At 35.7% G+C, this 15,000-nt stretch overlaps 1 protein-coding gene across 7 annotated transcripts in view; it reads right to left on the bottom strand.

Annotated features, from left to right (window-relative positions):
* LOC144975061 (uncharacterized) overlaps window positions 1–15,000 on the bottom strand; it is a 37,052-nt gene that overhangs the window by 10,113 nt on the left and 11,939 nt on the right. For 2 of the 7 annotated variants that reach the window (XM_078918745.1, XM_078918741.1), the window contains exons 2-5: window positions 4,077–4,578; window positions 3,384–3,497; window positions 2,198–2,548; window positions 585–753 (exon numbers count right to left, since the gene is read on the bottom strand). In XM_078918745.1, the coding sequence (XP_078774871.1) occupies window positions 585–753; window positions 2,198–2,548; window positions 3,384–3,497; window positions 4,077–4,392 (950 nt within the window). In that variant the 5' untranslated portion in view covers window positions 4,393–4,578. Of the gene's footprint in view, window positions 1–584; window positions 754–2,197; window positions 2,549–3,383; window positions 3,498–4,076; window positions 4,579–12,530; window positions 12,638–15,000 lie in introns of those variants that run through there. The other 5 variants (XM_078918747.1, XM_078918743.1, XM_078918742.1 and 2 more) reach the window with 4 other exon arrangements.

Raw genomic sequence — 15,000 nt, 5'->3', positions numbered from 1 at the left:
TCATTCCCTTCTTCGGCGGTATAGTATCACAACCAGTTAGTCAAATTAGACAAACGTTATATTACCATCTAAAATCAGAGCCAATCCCTTCTTTAGAAATAATATCAACGTATTTTTTTTGATTGACTTGTCAATTTCATCAGTGGGTTGGAAAAAACCAATATAGATGGTCAGTAAGCTCTTCTCACAAGTAAAATATTAAAATTTCTCACCATTGTAATCAGAATGATAATAATAATAATAATAATAATAATAATAATAATAATAATAATAATAATAATAATAATAATAATAATAATAATAATAATAATGATGATAATGATGATGATGATGATAATAATAATAATAAATAATAATAATAATAATAATAATAATAATAATAATAATAATAATAATAATGATAATGATAATGATGAATAATAATAATAATAATAATATAATAATAATAATAATAATAATAATAATAATAATAATAATAATAATAATAATAATATGATGATGATGATGATGATGATGATGATGATGATGATGATGATGATGATGATGATGATGATGATGATGACGATAATTACAATATTTCGAACCTGTATTCGCCATTCTCCTTGATCTCCACACTACTCCTTCCGTCCGCCTTTGGTTCTTCCACAACAACTGGAGTGTCAACAGCTCCAATTCCTTCCGCTCTAGAATCACGACTTGGTGTGGGAGACGCTGCCTTTGGTGCGGGAGTTGGAGACCTTGACATTCTTTCCACTAGATATGAAAAGACCATCAAAACAAGGAAGTTTTTTCCCCCAACATGCTTGTGTTTAATGTATTGAGTGAATGCCTTATTTATCTACCAACTTGATCGGTGGACAAAGAGAATAATGTCAAAGATCTTTCCACACGGGACTGGTATCTGTGTTGTGGCTTTTGTTTTAATGAATTTTGTGAGTTTTGTTCACTCGTAGAAACCATCGAGCCCCCCCCCCCCCCCCCCCCCCCCAATAGGGTTCACATGTCTGCTGTCCTCTTAAAATTTTCCACTGTATTAGACACAACTAAGGGACAAAATCTGTGATAAACGCATTCCCTCAATAAAACAAGCCTCATTTGTATTTGTCAGTGATAGGTATGTGACTTGTAAGCCAGAAGGTCTCGTTTGACCGAACCTAATTTCTTTAGCGCTGAGTACACAATTACAATGGTTTGCTATCCTTTAAAGAAAAGATAAATTACTTGAATTACTTTCATACAGATCCAGCAACCCAGTCACTTCTGGGTACACAGGAGATCAGCTTTTAAAAATAAGTTCTACGATATCAAGCTTTGAATCAAATCCGTATATGTTATAATATAATCCTGACCAACCAATCAGGGATTAGAGCTCGTCATTATTGGATTGACGGAATAAGAGAAGACAAAGAGATGAGTTTTAGCTGACTTTACCGCCGACAGTTGTCGTCTTTGGACTTGTGATGTTCGTGTTTCGAGAATCAGTGACAAATAACATCGTTCTTAGTTTTATTTCTGACATGTCTAATAGTTCATTCAATAAATCTATCGTTATTGTTAACACTGATTTATTCTTTCTAATTAGATTTTGCCACTACTCTCTCTCTTATTCCTTGCCTCCTAGAGGGTGTGTCGGAAAGGCCGGGCACTGTCTATTTTTATTTTTCCTCTGTTGTTAGTGCCATGACCTACGGTTATAGAGAGAAACTTTTTTACGAGCACTTGTTACCAACATATATCTTTCATAAGATTTAAACTTGGGAGACCGTCAACAAGAGAGAGAGAGAGAGAGAGAGAGAGAGAGGGGAGAGAGAGAGAGAGAGAGAGAGAGAGAGGGAGAGAGAGAGAGAGAGAGAGAGGGAGAGAGAGAGAGAGAGACAGAGAGAGACAGAGAAAGAGAGAGTAGTTCTATCCTAGTCTTCACGGTGGAAAATTGAATTGTGGGAATCAAGTATAGAAGAAACGAACATTATGTTGTTATTGTTTTAGCCAGCCATTTCTATGATTAGGTCTTACTTAATTTTATCAATCAGACGATAAAAGTTCAAGGTTACACATTGTTACATGTGTTGGTACGTTATATCCAGCTAACGGATGTTGTGAGTATTTTAGATAAACGTACAGCATCAATAAGTTTCTCTCTCTCTCTCTAACCGTAGGCCATGACACTAACAACAATTTATTATTGCTATTGACATACCGTCACCATTAACCATCGTTTGTTCTTCCTTCTCAGGTTCTGTTTCGGCAACTTCTATTTTGGCATTCATCGTTTTTCCCGTGGAGTCAACACTAGCCAAGGACTTCTGTGAGCATTGTGAAAAACTGTCTTCGTAGTCGTTTTCGTATTTCGCTGCCTCAGCTTCAGCATCAGCTTCGGGCTTGTCGTTAGGCTCTGCGTCCTTCACCGGACTCGCTGGAGAGTCACCTTGACCTTCTGGTTGAGCTTCGGGCTGAGCCTCAGAATCTTTTGTTTCATCATCGCCATTTTCTTTAACACTCGTCTTGTCTTGATCTGCTTCCGGTTCACTTGGGTCACTTGCTACATGGTCTAATGGAAAAGAATGTTCATTCTGTACCATAATTTTGTTCAACCAATGAATGATGACGATCATGACGATGATGATGATGATGATGATGATGATGATGATGATGATGATGATGATGATGATGATGATGATGATGATGATGATGATAATATGAAGGCTATGAGGTCTAGTGGTATGACAATCGCTTTCGGATCGGAAATTCCTGGGTTCGAACCTCGCTCGGCGCATAGTTGAGTCCTTGGAAAAGACTCTTTACTCACATTCTCTCACCGTACTCAGGTGTAAAACGAGTACCTTGCCGTTAACAGCGTTGTCTCTGTCCGACAAAATTGTAATATCGCCTAACAGGCGTCATGTACCGTCCTATATGTTAAATGTTGCTGTTGGCCAGAGGCCCCTTGTAAAGCGCTTTAAGCACGTTTAGTGGATACTGCTATATATTTAAAAAAGCTCAAAAGCTCAATAATAAAATAAAGAAGAAAAAGAAGAAAAAGAAGAAGAAGAAGAAGAAGAAGAAGAAGAAGAAGAAGAAGAAGAAGAAGGCCTAGGCATTCCATCTAGAAATATAGATAATCCATCAAACAGGATGTCTGATCGCTACATTTTATTAATATGTAAACTTAAACAAGTCCATCGTTTTTAACTTTTAAGGCTTGATTTTTCAGGTATAACACGTAATGTTACAACAATGTGGTGTGTATAATTTCAACAATGAAAACAAAAACAGATTACACTTCGAGTAATCACCTCATATTTCGAGCGTCTATTATTTTATCTTTGGTCGAGGACTGTGTGTGATCATGTTATTTAAACACATTTTTTTACAATTCCATCTACCTGTTACTACTGGTGACTCCTCTTGTTCCTCTGCGGCTTGATTCTCTCCATCTTTCTGGTCTTCTTGTGGAGCTACTTCGGGAGCAGGGGGTGGTGACGTTGATTGAAATCCTTCTAGGCGATTGGGAATATAATATAGGACAATTCAATATTATATTACAGTAGGATTATCCACTGTATATTTTGAAACTTTAAAAGTTCTATAGAATTACTTTTATCCTTAAGACATAGTGAGACGTCTTCATCCATTCTTTCTATATTCTTCGTTAAAATTGCCGTGTTTCTCGTGGGGGGGGGGGGGGGGGGTCCTGGCTGAAGAAGAGTGTTTAGTCCTAAACCTTAATTTTTAAAATATCGTTTTTAAAAGCTATTTTAAAAGTCAATGTGCAAAAAGTTGTTTTGTTGGGGGGGTTTTTTGTGTGCAAAACTTATAGTCAGACACTCTTAACAACAATTTTTAGCCAAAAACTCAAGTTCTCGCCGTTGCTCAAAGAAATATGTTTGAATAGGGTAGTTGTATTTAGAGGTAAAAGAAAAACGACTAGGGGTTTCACACAATTTTAGAACATTTTTATCCACCCGGCCTCTGCTTTGCTTTGTTTTAAAACAATTCACTACACCGTGTTTATCTCCTTCAACGCTAAGTAACTTCAATGTGAGCAATTAATTATTATCTAAATTATCGAAACTTACCGTCTGCTTGTTCGTCTGGTTTAGCAGCAGCTGCAGACTCTGCTCCTTCCTCATCCTGCGCAACCACAGGATCTGCACCATCTCCTCCATCTCCCCCAGATGCCGCCACTGCATCCTGGTCTTGTGCGTTGTTTTCACTGGATGCTTCGTCCACGGCAGGGTTTGTGTCGCCGCCTTCCTTATTCGGTGATTCCGCTGTTACAGTATCCTTCTCCGCAACGTCGGGACCCAAATCTCCATTCATTATTTTGGGCTCGTCATCAAAGAAATCGTCTTTCTTGGATACTTCTTGCTGATCGGTGGTTTCCGCCTCCATGCTCTTAGTTCGATGACAGTTCTATTCAACTGAAATATGTGCCTGGCTGCAAGAACAGACCTGAAATATTTCTAAAGAGTTCTCGTATCTTGGTCCTAATCTATCCAAACCTTTTCAGATGCTTCGGCTTGGATAATTCTTGAAAGTCCAACTCGCCTCCTCCAATTTAGTACCTGGTCATTTTGTCTGAAAGCATGAGAGGGGAAATTAGATTGATATTTTATTTTAAAGACAATGAATGGTCAAATGATTTTGCAGAACGAGAATTGAAAAAATAACAATTTTAAAAGGCAATTAATTTGAATATATCGAGTACAAAGGCCTATGACATTTTAAAATAACTTGAACTTTTAGATAGAGCAATGTCCACTAGACGTGCTCAAAGCGCTCCACAAAGGGTCCCTAACCAACAGAAACACATAACATGTAGAACTAAACATGACGCTTGTTAGGCAGATTTTTCCGTCGGAGACAACGCTGTTCACGGTCAGGTACTCATTTTAAACCTGAGTACGGTGAGATAATGTGAGTAAAGAGCCTTTTCCAAGGACTCAACTATGCGCCGAGCAAGGCTTGAACCCAGGATCTTTCGATCGGAAAGCGATTGTTGTACCAATACCACAAAGCCGCACATGCATGTTATTTATGTTTTGGCTTTTAAACGTTATCCAAGTTCTAGAGATTTGCTCCAGACTTTTGTTTTTCTCTTTGGGTTTGTTTAGATTCGGTATTTAATTATTGAGTTTTGTTTTTTGTTTGTTTTTGTTATACTTTGGTGATTAACAAAAATTATTTCACGCTCGTGATATATTTGTTAACCAGATATCTGTGGCTTCAAAGGTCTTTACATATGTCTTTGCAGATTGACGCATATAACCCTTAGTCGAATCAAAATTATTTAAAAATTCATTTTTCGATTTCGACGCCCTTCTTGGAAACAAAGTCATCCAAGCAAACAGAAACGACGCAACACAAAGAGACACCGATCGAATAAGTTGTAAATCTTGAAACCTCCTTGGCACAATTAGGCTGGTATTTAAACAACACTAGTCTGGTACTTGGTGGTACTTATTTGTCAGGGAGTAAGAGGTTTCCAGTGAGGTGGAGTAATGTTTATTAGGTGGCCAAGAGTCCGTGGAATGGTGTAATCTCCGAGTGATTTATTACACAGACCATAACATAAACAGGGCGTGGGTTGTGTTCTTACAAGGTCAGCAGAGATTACAAGAGAGCATTGTTTTATTTTTTTTATGAGGAATTCTTTTGTTGCCTAATCAATTGCTAATGATATTTTACATACAAATTCTAAATAAATAGATGCGGATATCTAAATAGCGTATTTTAGGATCTGACAGTATCAATTTTATGTTATTTTAAAAAGACGTTTAAATAACGAAGTTGATCAGTTACTCTGGGTTAAAAACGAAAAAGAATAACTATGCAGAAACTCGAGTGTCTAGTACAAAAAGAATAGGTGAAATGGCTTGACAGAGAATCAAATCCCACACTTTTTCATCCCTTTGTGAAACTATTACTGCTCACTTTCTCGTAACAATCTCTAGATATATTTTACATTTCCGATCTTCCGTCATTTGTCATTATCTAAGCCAGGGAAACTGATAAAAGTTTAATCATAACATTGATTACTTAATATTGATGTCTTTAAGCGTTGAAACGTTATGAAAATGACCCCTTATCATAGAATCATTTACACCAATAAATACCCCAGGCTCGATATGCTTTAAAACGCTTCATTTATTCCCCCAAGTAGGTCACATGGAAAATAAATTTTGTTTAATACATATTAGGTTTAATCTTGTACAAATACGACTACATAGTAAGGTCCTCATTTGCACTGGAGTCGAGTCGGGTAATTCGTCTAAATCTGTTACCCAATACAAGACGACGGGATCAATTTACTACAATTGTCCCCAATCCGATCACTGTACACGCCATAAATCGCTTTACTTTGTTATAAGACTAGAGCTGAGTCTCCAAAAACGTAATAAAACGATCAGCTTTGACTTTGTCTCAGTTTTCAGCCCATATAGATATGATTAGACCACACAAACACACACACACACACACACACGCGCGCGCGCGCACACCAATCACACCACACACACACACACACACACACACACACACACACACCACATTCACACGTTTACACACATGTGGATGCAAATACACCCATGGAAGGAACTAAAATGACGTCACTCAGCTCTTTGTTATTGTTTTTAGACAGCCATTTTGTTGAATTACTTCTCACTAAATTATATCAGACTATAAATGTTCAAGACTACACATAGTTCTGTGTGTTGATATGTTATATCCGGCTGGTGTTTATATTGAGTTTTTTTTTTAGCTTAACGCATATCATCAATACGCAAACATACCTCAACACACTCCGCTGCAGACGCACATTAAACCATAATAAATAAATACGTATAGGAACCGTAGATGTCAATATAACATGAAAGATTAATTGTGCATACGAGCAGATAATAGGAAAATCGAAAACACGAAAATAAAAATTAGAAACGGATCTTGTAAACATTGCTTTCTCTTCCAAGAAAAAAAGAAAACGCCGAAAACAATTTAAAATAGCAGTTCTCTCGTAATATAGTACCCCTAAGTAAATTGTAAAAACCTAAGTTATTACATCAAAAAAACAACCTTTGGCGCATAGTGCGACAGTCAGTAAATGTGCTCAAAGTGCTTTGCAATGGGTCCCTTATCAACAGTAACACGAAACATGTAGGACGAGACATAATAACGCCCGTTAGGCGAAATTACATTTTTTTTTTTTTCGACAGAGACAACGCTGTTCACGACCAGGCATTCATTTTACACCTAGGTACGGTGAGAGAATATGATTAAAGACCTTTTCTAAGAACTCAACTATGCGCTGAGCGAGGCTCGAACCCAGGACCTTACCAAGACCACATAGCCACACATAAAACACAAAATCCACTAATAAATGTAAACAAAGCTCTTTAACCGGTTAACTCCTGTACTCTGGAAAAACGCTGTTAACTCATTGTACACCTGAGTACGTTGAAAGAAAGTGAGCCCATAGCGGAACCGGAACCAGGAAATGTACACGTTCGAACCACCACTACTACTACTACTACTACTACTACTACTACTACTACTACTACTACTACTACTACTACTACTACTACTACTACTACTACTACGACTACAAGACCACAAAGTCGCGCTGATATTGACAAAATTCTTCCTTAGCTTTGATTTTCTCCTTAGCTTTATTTTTAGTTTTAACTTTCCGATCGAGAATCTATCAATTTTTAAAGATCTGGTTCAACTGGCAACCGGTTCCTATGTGCGTGTGCGCGCTTATTTGCGTGTGCTTGCGCGCTCGCGCGTGTGTGTGTGTGTTTGTTTGTGTATTTGTGTTTAATATGTGTCAGTGTGGTTTTGGGAGCGCATGAGCGGGTGTTAGTACTTCTCTGTGTGAGCGCTCACATGTCTATCTATTGAAGGAACAAAATTGACCTCACTCAGCTCTTTGGTATTCTTTTTAGACAGTCATTTTAATGATTAGTTATCACTAAACTCTATCAGTCTGACTATAAACATTTAAGTTTAGACTCGGTTTTATGTGTTGGTATGTTATATCCGGCTGGTGGATGTTGTGAGCATTTATCTAGACGCATGTCATCAATATGTATATATATGTGTGTGTAATTTTTTAAAGTAGTTGTGGGAAAAGTGGGGGAGGGGGGGGGGGATGAGAGATTTGCTCTTTTTATTATCAAGTATTCTTTTTATGTTCCTTTCCTAGATCCTCAAAAACAAAATTTCGGCGATAGAAAATACATAATTTTGCCATTTTTAGTCCTTTAAAATGTAATCACGGAGTGTTTACTCCTATCGCAGTACAGGGAGATAGGGAGTTCAAGTATGTTGAAGTATGCCGATTTATGGAAGTTCAAAGGTGCCGGTTGAGATTGATTAGCTCCTTATCAATAATGTCTATCTCTCGCCCTCCCAAATTATATATGATTTTACCGTATTGACTGATGGTGTCTCGACTAAATTGTATGCTTGTGATGTCGTCAACAACAAATTCAACTTCTACAACCCCGACTGATACTGCTAAGACTATTACTACTATCACCACCACTACTACTAACACTGTCACCAATTACAACTGCTTCTATTGCCACTACAACTACTACTAGTACTATAATACTACTGCTACTACTACTGCTACTACTACTACTACTATTACTACTACTACTACTACTACTACTACTACTACTACTACTACTACTACTACTACTACTATACTACTATTGCTACTACCATTATTTCTACTACTACTACTACTACTACTACACTACTACTACTACACTACTACTACTACTACTACTACTACTAACTAGCTACTCTACTACTACTACTACTACTACTAACTACTACTACTACTACTACAACACTAACTACTACTAACTATATATATAACTAATAATAATAATAATATATTAATAATAATAATAATAATAATAATATTAATAATAATAATAATAATAATAATAATAATAATAATAATAATAATAATAATAATAATAATAATAATGATATCATCGCCACCACAATCACGCCCCTTTTAACCTATATCTTTTAACCTTTATTAACTGAAATGGTCTTCAACCTATTATTCAAACGTATCAATGAGCCCGTTGATCAACTCAAAATGTCATAATTAATGTTCTCCTTTGCCAGACACACATACACCTTTGATTAGCATGCAGATGTTGGAGTTCTCAATAATGACAGATGAAATATAGAAATTTTAATTTTCGATTTAAAAATTGTTGCAATTAAAAGGAGAACGGAAATGGCGATACTGAAACTCATTCTATACATTTCTTGAAAAGTTTATATCGTCTTTTATATTACTGAGAACAAACATGATGTAATGTAACCATAATATTATGGTACACTCTTCTCGTTGGAATTTCTTTGTTGATGTTATTGTGTGACCCTTTGAAATTCAATATTGTCGATGATAAAAGTAAATACATCGAAAATGACATTCTTTATATTTTGTCGATAAAGGCGCTGGTGTAAACATTACGTTTTGCAAGTCAGTGTCGCTGTTGTCAGAAAATCTCTCTCTCTCTCTCTCTCTCTCTCTCTCTCTCTCTCTCTCTCTCTCTCTCTCTCTCTCTCTCTTTCTCTCTCTCTCACTCTCTCTCTCTTACACACATACACACATAAAAACATATTTCTCTTTCAAAACACGAACAAAGACCTAGTCAGTCCACTATACCACTTTCACATTTCCAGACTGACGTTAGACCATTCTGTTTTTCCGTCATGTCATCATTGTGTGAAGCCGTAGGCAATGGCACAGCCCGCCATTCAAAGTATGTCACAAGCATTGTTATTTTGTTTAATTGTGTATTTCACACAATGAATTTGTTTTCCATTTCTTCGTTTACCCCAGAAGTCCGTCAAATATCAATATTTAATCACATCTCAACCATACATTCAATGACAAAACATCTTTTATTTAGGGAAGGAAACTTTTACTTTGTTAAACGTTTTGATTAAATTGTATGAGCTTCACAATGTCAGTATGTCTAAAAACACCGGATTTCAGACACATCTTATCCTGAAGATTTGTTGTCACGTTGTTGATCTTTATAATATACCACATATGATGCTTCTTCTTCTTCTTCTTCTTCTTCTTCTTCTTCTTCTTCTTCTTCTTCTTCTTCTTCTTCTTCTTCTTCTTCTTCTTCTTCTTCATCATCATTACGTAGTTCGCCCCTTTTATAGAGGATCACTATACTGACATCAACAAAAATACAAGAAAAAACAAACAAACCAGATACCACATTCATTTTCATTTCCACTAACCTTCCTAATCTGTCACACAAAAAGAAACAATTCTCTTAAACATTTGGAGGCAACTCGTTTCATGTGGAAACAAAATGTCTTTAAAATGTTTGCCTTGCCACATAAATTAATCTTTGACTACATTTTTATATGAACGGAAACCTTTTCATTTTCAATACCAGTATATTTTACAACTAGAAATATGTTAACAGCGTTTTAATCAAATTGTTTCAACTTAAGAAAATGAATCAATTATTCTCGAAGCTATAAAGAACTTGCTTTAAATGAATGTAGCATCAGAATTACTTAATAAGATATAAATATGAATCAGCAGTTGGTTATGCAAATCATTTCAAAACTATTTTGATTTGTCTTCATAGACCATTTGAATTCAACATCCATTCTTTACAGGATTAAATTGGATATTCGGTAGTAATGGTGGCGGTAAAAAAGAGGAGAATAAGGGTTAGGAAAAGAATCAGGAGGAGGAATAAATAAGAATTTGATGATGATGATGATGATGATGATGATGAAGATGATGATGATGATGATGATGATGATGATGATGATGATGATCCGGAGGCGGAGGAGACCTCATATTTCATGAAAACAAATCGCGGTATAAACACAATGCTATGAAAAATAATTTTTCCAATAAATAATTATATTTTATGACAGGGCAGATTGACTTTCCAATTTCCACTCTATAACTCAGCTACGACTTATTAGCTGCTTATTACTTTTAAACAAATTGAATCAGTACTATACTTCACACCTCAAATTAAAGCTTGGCATTAGCCGACTAAAATGCTACTTCTCAACATAGTCGCCGCTTCTCTCAATAGCCACAGTCTACCTTTTTGTAAGGGCATGTATATCCCGTCCTCGTAAAACTGAGATGACTGAACTTCCAGCCAATTTTTCACTACTGTCTTGGCTTCTTCCTCATCTTCAAAGCGATGTCCCCTCATTGCCTCCTTCAGTGGACCAAAAAGATGGAAGCCTGAAAGTGTCAAGTCTGGTGAATACGGAGGGTGAGACAGCGTTGTCCATAATTACCTCCCTTTTTCTGTCACGTGTGTGGAATATTTTCATGAAGAAACAGTACTCGTTCCATCTCCAAAACCGGTCTAACTCGAAGAATTCTTGCTTTCAGACGATTAAATGTCTATTTTTTACCTGATATCTCATCGATCAAGAGAAGCTCTTCTATCAGATCCGATCAATGCTTCCGTCTTTATTTGATTTACTGAGTTGACACTGCTTGGACTGCGACCATCACAAGATTTGCCAGATAAAGGCATGGTTGAGGGGGTTTCTGCTAAGGTGTTGGATTTCATCTCATTTTCTTCTAAATGACGTGATACATGTTTAACCCACATAAAAACACTGCCTCTACAAAATACATGAGTTTTATAAACTATTGTCTTCTGGCACTTTCCTACTCACTTCATTTCTTGTTGTTTTAAACTTTCCCAAGGCTTTTAAAATGCTACTCGAGGTTTCTTCTTAGAAGACAATTCTTCTTCGAAGACACGAAATTCAATGACAACTTCCTGTCGCTGACGGACATTCGTGGGGGCAACCACTTTGAACTGCCATAACTTCGTAAAATTTGACAGAATTAAAATTAAAATGTTCAAATTTTGGTTTAAAGAGTACATGTGTAAGTTCAATTGAGCCAAATATGACGTCACATGAAAAAGAAATGAACTTAGCAGGACATTTGTCCCAATACTTTTTGACTGAACCCCCTCGTAAAAGGACGTAGTCATTTTGCAAGTATTGTGCAAAGTGGGGTTTAAAAAATACTAATTATCGTTTGATATCGACAGAAAGTAAAACATCAAATTAAGGACCAAAACAAACACTTGTTCCAGGGACTCTTTTGCCGGATGACTTTCTGCCTTTCTCAAAAAGGCGTTCCATCAAAAAGCAACGAATCGAGTTTTTCAACTGGGTATGTGTCATAATCGGTGATATTCTTATAGAGGATTTCTTTCATCAATAAATCCATTAAAAACTGAACGAATGTCTTTTCATTTTTTGAATAATTGAAATTTCATACAAACTTAGTACGTCGCCCCGGGGTTAAGTTGTCCTTTAGGACGCGTCTACGTTTACGTAAAGAATGATACGCGCGACGGCTTTAGCCAGTTTTAAGTCAATAAAATCAATCTATCCAATGTTATTAGATAAGTTACCAAAATACAAACAATTAAAAGCAAATGGCAAAACTCAGTTTTTAGATAATTACTTACTTTCACGAAGTCCGTGTGCGAATTGAGTATTTCAAGTCTTTAACTTATTTGAAATAATTTTGTGTCGGTCAAGAAAATGTTAGCTATATGCAATCAAAATAATTCGTTCAGTTTCAATGCAGAATGGCTCCTTAATCAAAATATGTAAAATTGATGTGCAGTACAATATCATGATGGTTGGAGTAAAAGTTGTAGTTGATGGCAGGAGGCGTCGATATTGAACGACAATCAAGGAATAATGAAAATGTTGCTGTTTGAAGTTCGAAGGTAAAATAACGATAAATATTGAATTGTAAGCTTCAATTTATTTAGACGAAGATAGATACTGTGGACGTTTCGGGTTTCCCTTTATCAACAAAACAGGATGAATAAAACACTACTGACGAATGAGATAATATGATCACATTACCTCATTCGTTTGTAGTGTTTTATTAATCCTGTTTTGTTGATAAAGGAAAACCCGAATGGCTCACATTATCTTTCTTCGTCTATTAAATTGAAGCATACAATTCAATGTCAATCGTTATTTTTTCACTAAAATCAAGCAACATTGAGGGTGGAGGATGCACGATAAGGTGACAATATTAGCTAAATATAATTGGCCCAGGCATTATGCTCTTAGACGAAGTAATTTCCAGAACTGCCAAACCTCAGTCTTGAAAAAAAAATTTCTCAAAACTGACCTCTTCCGTAATTCAATAGTTTCATGTTTTACTTTATGTGTGTGTGTGTTTTGTTTATGTAGGTTCTGGTGTATGTGTGTGTGTGTGTGTGTGTGTGTGTGATGGATGAATGAATAAGTAAATTGAAAAAGAATCGAGAGTGCCTTTGAGCAACAATGCTGTATATGGCACTCCATACAAATAACTTAGACATTAAATTACATCACATTACAACACAGGTGTGAATAAGTTCTGTTTATAAACAGGGGGAGGTTGTCTCACACTACACATTATCATGAGTATTTTCAGTCAGCCGATTTAATCTAATAAATTGTGAGCGACTAATTTACTTATAAGGGTGTGCAAGTAGTCATTAAACTATTTCTTATTGCTTTGGGGATCAAACTGCTTCTCAAAGTATCAGTAATGATCAGTGATTAAGACTGAGGGTATAAAAAGGTTGTATCATCTTGAAACAAAAGCTATTGATTTGAGAGTAGTTAGAGACAGTGTAAGTGACAATGATAGCAAAACGGTAACCCCCGTGTTGTCTCCCCTACCTGAATAAGGCATAATACACGAATTTGAATTTGTACTTAACCTGACAAATATTGGAAAAAAAAGCTATCTAACAAGCAAGTTGAATCAAACAAAATAGTGTTTATTGGACGAAAATATAAATTTATTCCATTTGGCCTTTTTGGAAATAAATCAAGTTTAAAATTGGAGCGTAGAAAATGACACAAGAATACAATTTCCAAAGATGTACGTGTGAGGAAATAGATGAAATAGTGTAGGACATGACAGGACGGTGTAGACCGACGTGCACTTATTTGCAGGTCTGATAATCCTAATTGTTATGGTCTCATTGTTGTATTGGATATACTCTCAAACAAACGAAAACTATTGTCCATTACAAATTTGAAAAATCAGGCCCATAACTGTTCTCGGTTACTAGACCTGCAAATAATGTGCACTTAGGTGTAGACACATCAGCAGCAGGAGGATCAAATTATCAATGGCTTGTAACGAGTAATTACAATAAAATAAATACATAAAAGCTTGAAAGCAGTTGGAAATGATAAAATAATATCCGCTGTAAATTCTAATATTAATTGATTAGAATAAATAAATAAATTCCTATTGAATGATCATTAATTTTAACCAGCGATTGGAATTCAAATCAATAGATTTGGGAAGAGCTTGTATAGAAAACATTAATAATTAGAAGTCATAAAACGTGTCCATTCATTTCACATTGGCTTATTTAATCAGTTTAAATACTCTGGAAAAAAACTTCGTATTTAAAAATTTGGCCAGGAAATTAAAAAAACCTTCAAAGCTTGATGATTTAAATAAGTCTCATCTTCGCAAAAATTATCAAACCGGGGACCTCAGAAAAGTCCAAGGTTTGAAGGTTTCTGCCAAGATGAGTGTCATTTAAATTGGTAAATGTTTAAAAGACGAGTTTTCTGTCCAAAATTTTAAACAAAAGTTTTTTCCAAAGTGCGACAGTTACTAGGAAATTTGTAAAATTCTACCTCATAACCTTCTCCAACCAATTCAACTTTCTGCTATAAACATGGTTGTTATTTGGTTGTATATAATATGGCGTATGTAAATATCGATCATATATTTTCACTCGGTAGGATGTTATTTTCCTGTCACTTGTGACGTTGTTTGAGATAAACGTTGAGGTAATGAATATTATTGTTATGTTTTTGTATGCAAAATCAATACTGACGCCGAACTGACTAGAATAGTCGACGATAATGAGAGAATAATAACATGCATTTTTTATTGAGGAA

Source organism: Berghia stephanieae, chromosome 6, assembly GCF_034508935.2.
Source record: "Berghia stephanieae isolate SIO BIC M18660-M18661 chromosome 6, UCSD_Bste_1.3, whole genome shotgun sequence".
Classification (NCBI taxonomy): domain Eukaryota; kingdom Metazoa; phylum Mollusca; class Gastropoda; order Nudibranchia; family Aeolidiidae; genus Berghia; species Berghia stephanieae.
Note: the sequence above shows the minus strand (reverse complement) of the source record. Positions and strands in the feature narration are given on the sequence as shown.